This window comes from Lynx rufus, unplaced genomic scaffold (genome assembly GCF_022079265.1).
Source record: "Lynx rufus isolate CCGP_SWC_20201006 ecotype Redwood Valley unplaced genomic scaffold, mLynRuf1.p SCAF_13, whole genome shotgun sequence".
NCBI classification, from domain to species: domain Eukaryota; kingdom Metazoa; phylum Chordata; class Mammalia; order Carnivora; family Felidae; genus Lynx; species Lynx rufus.
Window position 1 is genome coordinate 25981722 of NW_025814827.1, and position 13860 is coordinate 25995581.

Sequence of the window (13860 nt, forward strand, 5' to 3'; positions counted from 1 at the left end):
CTTCTGCCCTTGAGTCAATGGCACTTGTGATCACAAATCAGGGGGCCGCCCGAGTACCTGGTCTGCAGCCTGCCCAGCTATATATACTCACAGAGGCAGAGGTCCTGTCTGCAGTGTTCTAAACTGGTGCTTAATATGCCCTTTGGCATATGCCATAGAAATTCAGGGAAAAATCCAAAAGTTAGGAGACCAATATAAGCTTTATATTAGGAAAGAAAAAGAAGGCAAGACTTGTTCTTCCTAAGAGAACACTAAGACATTAAAAATATAGATTCTGAGCTATTGCACATCAGAGAGCAATACAAGAGTTATGAACACCAAAACCCTAGAATCCCCCAAATACCACTCCTTTGTGGTGACCAGATTGGGAAATAATGTGGAAGGGTTGGTCAAAACAACCAAAGCAGCCTTTGCCTTTATTAGTATGATCTACGAAACAAAGGCGAGAGGAGTTAGGCAGATTATAGAATACTCCCTTTGATCCTTTTATCGCTGAAAAGTAATCATATAACTAACTTTCCAGGCATCCAATATAGCCTGGCTAAAATTTCCTACTTTAAATGAGCTGATTGGACCATAAAGCACCTACTAAGATACAAGGCACAGAAAAAAGCAGGGCGTGGTGGGGGTGGAGGTGGGGGGAGGGTGGAGGGAGATCCAGTAAACATAGCCTTGCTACAAAGAAGGAAAGAAGGGATTGTGCCTCGTATTTCAATTCAATTTTATTTATTTCAAAATACTTGTATATTATACAAATGGGTATTAAATTAATTCAGAATATTTTGAATTAAGGGAGAGGTTATATCTCTCCAGGCCCAGCCCAGCACAATTCTAGACATTTGGTAGGTTGTAATAAATAGCTGTTGAGATTATTACACTTGTTTTAAAATATCAAAATATATACCCAGTCTGTTTATTTTTTTATTAAATCAATGTTAGAAAACTTCAATTATGTGAAACAGAGTACAATAATGAAGAGATAATGTCCACCCAATTATAAAATATCATTTTGAATGAACAAAATGCATTTTTTAAGAGATGGCTAAATTTTATTTATTTTTATTTTTAAAGTTTATTTATTTATTTTTGAGAGAGAGAGCACAAGCAGGGAAGGGGCAGAGACAGAGGGAGACACAGAATCCGAAGCAGGCTTCAGGCTCCAAGCTGTCAGCACAGAACCCAACATGGGGCTTGAACTCACTAACCATGAGATCATGACCTGAGCCAAAGTTGGACGCTTAACTGACTGAGCTACCCAGGTGCCCCTCGAAATGGCTAAATTTTAAAAAAGAATTTCTTGAAGTATGTAAAACAACTTTTAATTATATGTGAGACAGCTCACATATATATATTATATATAAATATAACCTGTCAGTAATATATCTTATATCTGGAAAGCCTTCTAGCTTCTGCTCTAAAGCCTAGAATCTTCCAGCTAGAATCTCAGGAAAACAGAACTTCCAGAAGAATTTCTATGACTTTTGCAGCCAAGTTAGAAACACTCAGATTGCTTTAGATTCAAGAAACCACAGACTTCAAATACTGTTCAAATGAGAAAGTATAAGAAAATGTAACTACAAGTCTGTTTGAGAAACGTAAGCTACTAAAGGCCCTGAAAGATGAGCTGGTTTCTGCAAAGGGCATATATATATATATATATATATATATATATATATACACACAGGGTTAGGGGGGTGGAGAGGACAGTAAGCGGAAGACAGGGGCCCAAAGAGAAGTGAGCCCCTAAGCGCAGTGGAAAGGGCCTTGTCCCTTTATTTGGTAGAGTGTAAAGATTAGCCTCAAGATCATGGGGAAGGAAACATACAAATAGGAGTTTACACTTCATTCTCCCCTGACCTGCTCAGGAGAATGGGTGCAAAAGGCGGAGCAGCATAGCCATGGAGTAAAGTTTGAAAAGATTTCTGAGGAAGACAGCAAATTAACTTTTGTAATCTTTGTTAGCCTATTAACATTTGTCATTCATTTCCCTTAATAGCTTTGGCAATGATGCAGCAATGAGGTCTCTAATTTCAGCAAGTGTCAAAACAGAAATAAAAGACATTAACTATTTTTTCTTAAGTATAACCAGGAAAATTGATAACAAATGAGCTATCTCATATATAACTGACTTGGTTTGAAAATTGCTTTGTGTTTCTCAACGAATCCTACTTTAAAATTTAGCTGTTTCTTAAAATTTACATTTTGTTCATTTAGAAGAATTATTTTATAATTGGGCAAGTTTCATCTTATTCTCTCACTATTATACTTTGTTTCACATAATTGAGGTTTTCTAACATTAGTTTAATAAAAATAATAAACAGCTTAACAGCATAAATGTAGTTTCCTTCTCCCTCCCTGGCCCTTTCTTTGAATGCTAAACTGATTTTCTCTTAAAGAGCAGTGAAAAGCTCAATTGACAAACAGAGCAAGTGTCAGTGATCTTTTCTTTCTTTTCCCCCTCTTTTCTCTGCTTGGGTCGTATAGCAGCTTCTTACACATTTTCCTATAGGCTAGCTACCTAGAGATGCCTTTTGAATATAGTCTAGCTCAGATCACAATAAGATTTCAGTTTGTATGACAGGTGTTTGAGGGGATGCAGAGAAAGGGGAACCCTCTTGCACTGTTACTAATATTACACCATATGTTGACTAACTGGACATTAAATTAAAAGTTTTAAAAATTAAACTAAAAAAAAAAATTTAGCTTGTATGTAAGTGCCCCAAGTATCTAGGCATTAAAATCCTTCATTCACTCAATCAATTAGTTGTGTTTTCATGCAAATAGTTTCCAAGCAGGCCTTCAGAAAAACTAAAGGAATTTTAAAGTGTCACAAGTAGACCTGGAAGTAAAGACTGTCTTTGGCCTTGTTGCTCCTTGAACCCATTTAAGCTTCCCTCCTCCCTCGTCTGGTCTCAGGAAGGCAACCAACCATCTAAGGCTGCCCAGTCTTAGTCATGCCTTCCCCACTGGTGTTAACACTTTTAAAGGGGACAGGGAAGTGTGGAGATGATCGTGACTCTTAAAAGAATACTCTACCAGAGGTTGACTTTATGGTACCAGTGGCCCAGGCCTTGCCAGGGCCCTTCCCAGCACATCCAGCACCTCCCCTGCCTAGCCCAGTGCTACAGTCATGAAGCTTCAGGAGGAACTAGGGCTTAAGGGCATCTCATTTTGCATTTGAACCTTTCTACTCATTTACCCTCCACAACTATTATCCGTCTTTCTCTCTCACTTTTAACCACCCCATCTCACCACTATCTTTTTAATTCTTCTGCATTCCTTCCTCTTTCCCCTTACACACACACACACACACACACACACACACACACACACACAAGTGTCAAGAACTTTTGAAAGTGGAGTTTAGACTTCAGTGCCACATAGGACACAAATACCCTGGGGCAAAGCATTTGCTGGCTGTAGGGAGGAATGGCATCAATGACTGCATCTACTTTGTTCCCCCAGTCTGTCCTCCTAGGAGGTTGCTCTGCCACGTAGGGCCTTTTAGTAACTGGCAACCAGTTGGAACATTTGGAGACTATCTGCTGGTCACAGTGACAACAAAGAAAAAATTAATTAAATCAGAAGTTTAGGGACCACACAACTATTCTGGCCAATATTTACAACACAACAAAAGGTAATCTTTCAATATGGGAAACTCGATCCCTATATGATTCTCGAATAAGTAGAAACTAATTTTGATGGTTTGCAATTGACTTTCCAAATAAAAAAGCCCATAAAAAAGAGAATGAGCTCCTTATACTAGACACAACTGAATTTTCCTCAGAAAAGCAACATAGCAGGGGCGCCTGGATGGCTTAGTCGGTTAGGTGTCCAAGTCTTAGTTTTGGCTCAGATCATGATCTCAAGGTTCATGGGATTGAGCCCTGCATCAGGCTCTGTGCTGACAGAGCAGAGCCTTCTTAGGACTCTCTCTCTCTCTCTCTCTGTGGCCCACCCCCATGCACACACACGTATACTCTCTCTCTCTCTCTTGCAAAATAAACATTAAAAAAAAAAAGAAATGCAGCTGATGGAAATGAGCTAGACAGAAATACTTTGAGAAATTAAGTGTTTAGGGATGCCTGGGTGATGCAGTCATTTAAGTGTCTGTCGGACTCTTGATCTTGGCTCAGGTCATGATCTTGCCTGTTCGTGAGATCGAGCCCTGCCTCGGGCTCTGTGCGGACCATGGGAGCTTGGGATTCTCTCTCTCCCTCTCTCTCTGTCTCTCATGCTCTCTCTCTCTCAAAATGAATAAATTAAAACAAAATAAGTAAATGTTAATTTAAGTGTTAAATTTGAGTGTCAAGGCATTAAGAAAGGACTTTCCAAAAACAAATAAAAATAATAATAAAAGGTGCTCTTCTAAACTCTTTTAAGACCTAGCCATTAGATCCCTCACTGGAACCACATTAAAAAAAAAAAAAAAAGAGAGAGAGAGAGACCTATAGATGGTTAGAACAGAAAAAGATACAGGAGATCATAAAACAAGACAACAATGCAAAATCACAGAGCTCAGAAGGAAAAGTGGCAGAGCTGGAACTCAACCTTCTTAACTTCAACTCAGTTGTCCTCCTACTCCACACACTGCCTCCCCTGCTCAACATGGCTTTGTCCAGTGTTCACATGCTGCACACTAGGACAACACAAACCTCCATTATTAAAGTTTTAAAGCCGGAAAGGAAAATGACCCACATTCCAACATAATCATATCTCAGTAAACTCAGGGGAGAGAGAGAGGCATGGCAAAAGCACTGGATGAGGAACCAGACCTTTCACACCAACTCAATACATTTACTTGTTCAAATCACTTCACCTCCTAGTGCCTGCTCAGGTCTTGAAGGACTCGTCCTGCTTTCTTACCTTATGGCACTATGAGAGAATTCTGCCCCCCAAAATGTGAAATACCGCTTCCCAAAATGTGGCTTTGACAGAAACAAGCAAACTTTCTCAGGCCAAACACCCAGGAGTCATCTTGATTCCTGTCTTTCACCCATACAACAATTATCTTGAATCTTCCTTCAAGGCACGCCTTGCATGGGATCACTTAGCACTTCCACTGCCACCTTTCCACACCCAAAGCCAAAGTCCTTCCAGTGGCCTAGGAGGGCCCTGTGCTGTGCCTCCCCACTCCCCCCCCCCAACTTCATCACCTGCTACTCTCTCCTTTACTGCCCTCCAGCCTACGAGTTGTCCAGCTCTTCCTCACATGTGACAGCCACATCCCCACCTCTGGGCCTATGCACTTGCTATTCTCATTTCTTCATGTCCTCAGGTCTCCGCTCAAACATCATCATCTCAGAGAAGCCTTCCTCAACCCTTACTATAAAGGTCACCCATCCAAACTGGAGAGTGTTATGCTAAGTGAAATAAGCCATACAGAGAAAGATAGATACCATATGTTTTCACTCTTATGTGGATTCTGAGAAACTTAACAGAAACCCATGGGGGAGGGGAAGGGAAAAAAAAAGAGGTTAGAGTGGGAGAGAGCCAAAGCATAAGATACTCTTAAAAACTGAGAACAAACTGAGGGTTGATGGGGGGTGGGAGGGAGGGGAGGGTGGGTGATGGGTATTGAGGAGGGCACCTTTTGGGATGAGCACTGGGTGTTGTATGGAAACCAATTTGACAATAAATTTCATATATTGGAAAAAAATAAAAAAATAAAATGCATGTAGAGCCCATAAAAAAAAAAAAATAAAGGTCACCCATCCAACCATGATACTCTCTATCCCTTCTTTTTTTTTTTTTTCATAGCACTATTTTTTTTTTATACCACTACCACTCAATTTATTTTTAACTGTCACTCCCCTCTTTCTCCATGAGAGGCTCCATGAGAGTGAGAGCTGGTTGACAGTCCCAGGAAGAGAAGGTTCACTAGGGGATTCCAGAAGGCTGACCAATGCCCTTTCACCGCTTTTCAGGGGGGAGTCAAACTACCCCACTACCCTCCAGGCAAAGACACTTCTGCCTGATTTCTGCACACATCATTCCACTTCTTTTAATTTCCAGAACTGAATAATACTCATCCCTTCCATTTACTGGGCCCTTGATATTTTCAGAAAAGAGCACTTATAGTGGAACAAGCTCTGGAAGGCATTTTGGCAATTAGTGAGCAAACTCTGACGTCAGCAGAGTGATTCTCATCAATGTTATGTTCAAGTCTCTCTACAAGTTGGGTTACACATGCCATCTGTGATCAGTGGAGCTAGGTGATTTAAACTTTTCAGGCTGGAAGTGTGGTAATGAATGAGGCAAGCCATAGGCGCCAAGTGGTTAATTTTGTTTTCATTACTAATTGCAGGCAGTTCTGCATTATCTTCTCACAGTGGAAATAACATGTAGCCATTTGAGAGTTCTCCCAATTTCCCTTTCAGTCCTCCCAAGGTCAATGAAATCCCTTCTGGGTAAAGTGACCATTCTACTCTATTATCCCCATTCTCTAACAATTATAAGGAAGCTGTTCTCAGGCTTTGTGAAAGAGTTTTCCCCTTTACATTTCTGTCTCAACCAACCATTTATAAGCCAGGCTTTCATCAAGTCCTCATTTCTCCAAATTGCTTAACCTAAATCTGGAAAGCTTTCTGAGTAATTCCTTCAGCAACCTCCCCTGCCCCCAAATACACTATCAGGTCTGAGGGCCTTTTTCTGTTTTCTCCCTTCCTTTGAAAAAATCTACTACACTTAAGACACCAAACAGGAGATGCTGGCAGGGCCCCCATTGTAGTGGATATACCATTGATTAAAATATGATGAGAAAGTAACAGCAGGGCCATGGCTAAGAAAAGCTCCCTGAAATACCTAATCATCCGAAGATGGAAAGGCATTGTGAAGAACTGATTCCAAAGAACTGATTCATAAAGCTATTGGAGTCAGGTCTCCAATATTTCTCCTACAGATATTTAGGAGGGAACGAGTTCAGCTCTGTATCATAGACAACACCTCAGATAGGAAGTGGGGAAGGATCCCCTTTCATTTAGAAGGTTATGAAAATATTGCATTTTTTTTCATTCATTTCAACAGTTTCCATGGCCGTGTCCCACAGCCCCCCCCATGCTGCTGTCCCAGGCTCACCGACAGATGTCCACCAGCTGGTCCAGTTCAGGGCAGCTGCACTCATACATGTCCCGGCAGCTCACGTGGCTCTGGTTCATTAAGTCCCCCAGCAGCTGGACCGTGTTGTCAGGTGCTTCTTCACATATCTTCTTAAACTGGAGCACCCGAGCAGCCTCGCTGTACACGTGCTTTGCCCGCTGGTAGAGTTTGAAGATGAGCACTTAGGAAGGGAGAGGACAGGGAACAAGGTTAGAAGTGTTTACTGGACAGCCCAGTGCAAAGAAAAACAGTCATTGAGGACTTCCGTTTCTATCTTCATTATCAATACCATCAAGACCATGAAAGAAATCTTCACGGTCTAAATTTGTCTCTTTTCAAGTCAATTTTACTTTTTTCTTTATAGTGACTACAGTCTTCTATTTTTTCCCTTCATTCTACACACCCAGCCATGTGCACACACATGCGTGCAAACTAACTCATCCCATAGGAGCAAGGAGCTAACATGTACTGAGCACTCCCTATGTTTCAGCCACTTTAAAGGCACGGTCTTCATGTAGTTCTCCTCAGAGCACTGGGGAGGGAGGGGGGTGTGGGTGGCAGTATGATCCCTGGTTAACAGGTAAGAGAATGAGGCCGAGCAGACTGAGCCTAAGGTCACATATCCGGAAACTGGAGAAGCAGAATATTGATCAGGATGTCTGATCCCAGGGCCATATTCTTTCTACTGTGACCCACCAGAAAGGACCACTGAAAATGCTTATGCTGGCAATTCTATTTATGAAAATGTATCCTAGAGATAAGTACAAGTATTTGTATATGTATATATGTGTACATGTGTATGTGTACCCATACACACACACATACACACGCACACACATATATGTATAGCAACAGAAAATATAGAAACAAATGTCCAATAATAGGAAACATTTAAAAAACTATGTTATATCCATTAAAAAATATTATTGCCATTAAAACTTAGAATCTAGGGGTGCCTGGGTGGCTCAGTCACTTAAGTGTCCAACTCTCAATTCCAGCTCAGGTCATGATCTCACAGTTCGTGGGATCAAGCGCCACACCAGGCTCTGCACTTAGGGCATGGGGCCTGCTTAGGATTCTCTCTCTCCCTCTGCCTCTCCCACACACCCTCTCTCTCTCTCAAAGCCACCTTGCAGAGTGGCTGAGCTTGTGCCATGGACCTGACGAATTTGTGATTATATGGAAGCTACCTAGCCAACTGGAAAGATCCAGGGCTGCACATCAAAAGGTCTGTCCTTTCTTTTCAGCTCTGTGACAATTAACTGTACCCAGTTGCTACCCCTATAGGGTTCTATTTCCCCATCTCTAAAATGAGGTTGAGAATTACTTCTCAGGATCCTTCCAGGTCTAACATTTTATGATTCTATGAAGATCTTCTTCCAAGCACCCCCCCCATATTGTTATATGTTGTAAAGAGTGTGCTGTGACTGTTCCCTTTTGTCTGCACCCCCAGTTCTACTCTCTCCTCTTCTCTACCCCACTTCTCTGCCTCAGGAGGCTGACCTGTATGATTACACCAGTGGGTTCCCTTGCCATCTAGACTGGAGAAAGGGAGATCAAGAAATGGGAAGGAAGAAAGTAGGACAGAGGATTTATTCCCCAGCTCCCTCCTTGCAGGGGGCTCTGCTACTCCACTGAAAGACACTGAACATCCTCTCAAGAGAGCCTTTTCTCTACATGACTTGATCCTCCAGCATTGACCTCCAGGTTCCTCCCCCTAGACTATTACTACTTTTTCGGAGGTGCTTTCACGTTTCATTTATGAACCAACATATTTTAGTAAAGTTTCAGGTTACATTTCCTCCCTCTCCACAGCACCGTCCTCCTAATTCTTAGGGATGGATAAAAAGGCAGCCAAGGCTGGAGGAAGTAAACAGCCCTTCTTAGGATTGTGTAAAGTTTAATAATTACAAGGGTGGGGCTACCTTTCTATAAATAAGCAAAAAATGAAAAGTTTTCTTTCAAACATTCTCAATTGAGTCATATGAAGTATGACTCAACTTACAGTTAACAGCTTGCATTTTCCCGTTCTCTTTCAAAGAGGACTTAAATTCATTCATCAGATCTAGTCAGTTCTTTTGCAACATGTCTGGTAATCATGCCTCCTTTCTATTTCTGCTGTCATTACCCAAATGTACATTTTTACTCCTTTTCCCACTTGAACTATTCTGCAGTGGTTTCCAAATTGATTTCCCTGTCTTGATGTCTCCTTCGTGCAACCTATCTTGAGGCCAACACAGCCAGACGGAGCTCCTAACACACAGCCTTACTCATGTTACTGCCCCAAACCTTTACTGCCTGGCCAGTGCTTCCTATAATCCAGATTCCTGCCCTCAGCATGCTGGGTCCCAATAGGAGGTCCTCCGTCCAGCCAAACTCTCTTACTTACAGTTACCCAAAGACTCCTGGCTCCTGAGGATACTCATTTACCACACAGAAATAGTTTCCTTCCCTTTCTCTCTCTGCCAAAATTTAACCTGTTTCTGAAGGTTCAGTTCAAATTTTTTTATGCTCAGGAAGCCATGCTGGCCCCAGCTGGAAAGAATCTCTTGACTCTATACCACTCTTGCAGTCCATGGCACTCGCTTGTGCTTGCCAAACCCTTTTCACGGTAACTGTTTCTCCTATGTCCACAAAGTTCATGCACTGCTGAAGACAGAAAGCAGGTCTTCTAGTCCCATGCATTCCACCAGTGCAACATTTCATCCCAGAGCACTTTCAATAATGTGTTATAGGACAGGAGCTCAGTGGGTGTTCACTGTTACAATTAGGACTTTATTTTTAACACTAATTCTAAGTTAAGATATCTCCACATAGGCATTGTTGCTTAATAATCATAATCATAATAAATGAGGTGCCAATACTCACAGCTTACTAAAGTGTTGAGGCTGAAGAAAGGGGACAGCAAGACACCCTTTGCTACGGAATCTACAACTGACACCAAGTGGATGAAAAATAAGGAAAAAGAGAACTTACAAGTTAAATATAGGTGGGAATAAAAACACAACATGTTTTGTTCCACCAGTAGTCCACACTGCAATGTGAAGTTATTATATCCATCAATAAGTTCAACTTATTTCATGGTCGAGATATCAAAATATCCCAAGATAAGAAAATCTTACCAATATCCAGTACTGGAACATACTGTCAGCAAAAACACACTGTCTGAAGAAACAGCACAGGTAGATTTAATAGTAACAGCTGCTCAAAATCTCTGAACAGAGAAGGAAGAAGACAGGCCATTGATTGGCAAGCATGTGCCTGAGACAGTTCCAATATTTTATATATGTTAATATAATCCAGGTTGTTGAATTTACATTTTGAATATTTATTTATTTTTTAATTTATTTTTGGGAGAGAGACAGAGAATGAGCAGGGGAAGGGCAGAGAGAGGGGGAGACACAGAATCTGAAGCAGGCTCCAGGCTCTGAGCTGTCAGCACAGAGCATGATGCGGGGCTTGAACTGACGAACTGTGAGATCATGACCTGAGCCGAAGTTGGACGCTTAACCAACCGACTGAGCCACCCAGGCGCCCCTGAATTTACATTTTGATAGGAAGGAAGTGACTTTAGCAACTGCAGTTTAAGATTGTTCTTTTTTAAAACTAAGGTTGAAACAAAATGTTTAAAATACTAGCTTGAGGATTCTGTATGTTTCAGTTTTTGCCTCTGAGCTACTTCACCTCCTATAATCATAGACCAAGTTTAAAATCAGAGTATGGGGGGCAGGGCTGGTTAAGGGTAGAATATTGATTTATTTTTACTATAATGTCCCACTTATGAAGAAATCATCTAGTTTCCAGGTGCACTGCTATATATCGCTGAATGTGACAAAAGTCACAGTAAAGCAGCATCCACTGTGATCATAAAATAGTGCTACTTAGCTGAAAAATCACTGTCCTGTCTGTGATCCAATGTGCAAAGATCTTTTAAACTTTGAATTATAAAAATTTTCAAATATGCAGAACAGTGGAGAAAATACTATAGTAAACTCACAAGCCCATCACTGAGACTGAACAATTATTAACATTTTGCCATATATGCTTCAGTTGATTCTTGCTGAAGTGTTTTAAAATAAATTATAGATGTGATTTTTCATCTCTGTATTTGAGTATGCGCCTCTATAAAATAAGGACATCTCCTTACATAATCTCCATATCATTATCACACCTAACAAAATTACCAATGACTACTTAATATTGTCACATATTCAGTACATATTAAATTTTCCCAATTGTTGTTTAATTTTCAGTTGATTTACACCAGGATCTGAACAAAGCCCACACATTATATTTCATTGTTATATCTAATAAGTTTCTTTTAATCAAGAATTTATAGTGATTTTTGATACTATAGCTTCTCAATGTCACGTATATAAAATGCAGGCATATTTTAGGGTCAGATCCTGTGATAAAACTATAGTCCATTAGGGACAGTATGCTTTAGCTTTTCTTAGGATTATGTAGTCCTTTAGGATTAAATATTTTCCATTAGGTTTAAATATTGTAAAATAGAAACTGTCAAGTTGCTGAAGGCAAGGGAAACAAAAGCAAACATGAACTATTGGGACTTCATCAAGATAAAACCTTCTGCACAGCCAAGGAAACAATCAACAAAACTAAAAGTCAGCCTACAGAATGAGACAATATATTTGCAAATGACATTTCCAATAAAGGGTTAGTACCCCAAATCTATAAAGAACTTATGAAACTCAACACCCAAAAAAACAGACAACCCAGTTCAGAAATGGGCAGAAGACATGAATAGACACTTTTCCAAAGAAGACATTCAGATGGCTAACAGACACATGAAATGATGCTCAACATCACTCATCATCAGGGAAATACAAATCAAAACCATGATGAGATACCACCTTATACCTGTAAGAATGGCTAAAATTAACAACACAAGAAACAACAGGTATTGGCAAGGATGTGGAGAAAGGGAAACCCTCTTGCTCTATTGGTGGGAATGCAAACTGGTACAGCCATTCTGGAGAACAGTATGGAAGTTCCTCAAAAAACTAAAAATAGAACTACCCTATGATCCAGCAATTACACTAGTAGGTATTTACTGAAATGATACAAAAATACAGATTCAAACTCTTTATAGCAGCATTATCAGTAATAGCCAAACTATGGAGAGAGACCAAATGTTCATCACTGATGAATGGATAAAGAAAATGTGGGATAAAAGAAAATGTAGGAAACACACACACACACAGGAATATTACTCAGCCATCAAAAAGAAGGAAATCTTGCCATTTGCAACAACATGGATGGAGCTAGAATGTATTATGCTAAGCAAAATAAGTCAATCAAAGAAAGACAAATACCATATGATTTTACTCATATGTGGAATTTAAGAAACAAAACAGATGAACATATGGGAAGAGGGTGAAAGAGAAGAGAGGGAGGGCTAGATGGGTGATGGGTATTAAGAAGGGCACTTGTTATGATGAGCACTAGGTGTTGTATGTAAGTGATGAAATACTGAATTCTCTTCCTGAAACCAATATTGCACTGTACGTTAACTAAAATTTAAATTAAACAAACAACAAAATAGAAACTGCGTGAAGAGATGTTTTATATTAAACCTTAGGACTGGTGTTTTGATTTGTGACAAGGAACATTCAGAATGCACCAAGCAGATTACTAGAACCTCATAAATCTGGCACCTTCTCATGTCTATTCTCTATTGCAGAGTGTTTCACAGCAAGACTTCTGCTAGGAATGTCTAATGAGGATTCTTGCAGGGCGTTCTGAAGGTGCATGAGAGACTGCCATGGCTCACACCCTCTGAATGGTAGTAACTCAGACAACAAGGGAGAGGGCAGAAAGGGCATCTGTTTTCAATTGTGATATAAAAATCTTGCCAAAGGCTACAACAGATTTGGAGACCACCCTTTGGGGGAGAAAGCAGTTCTGTGTTGGCTGGACATCACAAACGTTCTCTGGATCCAGGGTTCTGGCTTATTATGTGCTGGCAATTCATCGGGTCTCTTGTTGTGCAGATACCAAAAAATCCAAGAAAATCTGAAACGTTATCCACGATAGCTTTCTTCCCTGTCCAGCTAGCTTTAAAACCGGATGCTCCATTTGTCTATAAGCTCTTACAATCCTTGAGGGCAATTATTATGTTAAAAGATGAGGCAAGTTGTTCTTACCATGCAGGCAAGATTATTTCCAAGGAAACTTTAAGAATATAACACCAGATGCCATTTTCCTAAAATACTACTAGTGTCCTATCCTATCATGGGAAATTTCAGGCTTCAGGGCAGGATATACCACATAGACTTTGAAACACTGGCTTCATCCCGTGTGAACCTTAGATAATTAATGAGTCTAATCCTAAGAACTAAATGAGCATGGCCATAAACATTTAAACTACAAAAGTTGCTGAATAAAATCACTTGTGTACTAATTCTATTTGCTAACTCTAAAATCCCCTTTCCCTCTGACTTCCTGACTGTGCCTTCAGTACACCCACCATATGGGCTCCTGCCTGAGGCCCGCTGCAGGAACTGTTTTGTTGGCTGGAATGCTCTTCCCCCTGATCTTGACGTAGCTGGTCCTCACTTGTCAAGTCTCAGCTGTGACAGTTTCAAGGAGAGCTTCCCTCAACTCCAAACTAGAGTAACTCCCTCACATATGTATTTTCTCCATCCTATTTTATTCTGCCAACACTTAACTACCATCCCAAATATCTTGTGTATATATTTGTTTATCAGTTTGCGGTTATCTCTCACCACTTGAAGTTCA

General features: G+C 40.4%; 1 protein-coding gene across 3 annotated transcripts in view; it reads right to left on the minus strand.

Annotated features, from left to right (window-relative positions):
- The window catches only part of GALK2 (galactokinase 2), a 130208-nt gene that overhangs the window by 6292 nt on the left and 110056 nt on the right, over nt 1-13860 (minus strand). For all 3 annotated transcript variants that reach the window (XM_047075132.1, XM_047075134.1, XM_047075133.1), the window contains one exon: nt 7078-7279. In XM_047075132.1, coding sequence (XP_046931088.1) covers nt 7078-7279 — 202 coding nt within the window. The remainder of the gene's footprint in view (nt 1-7077; nt 7280-13860) is intronic.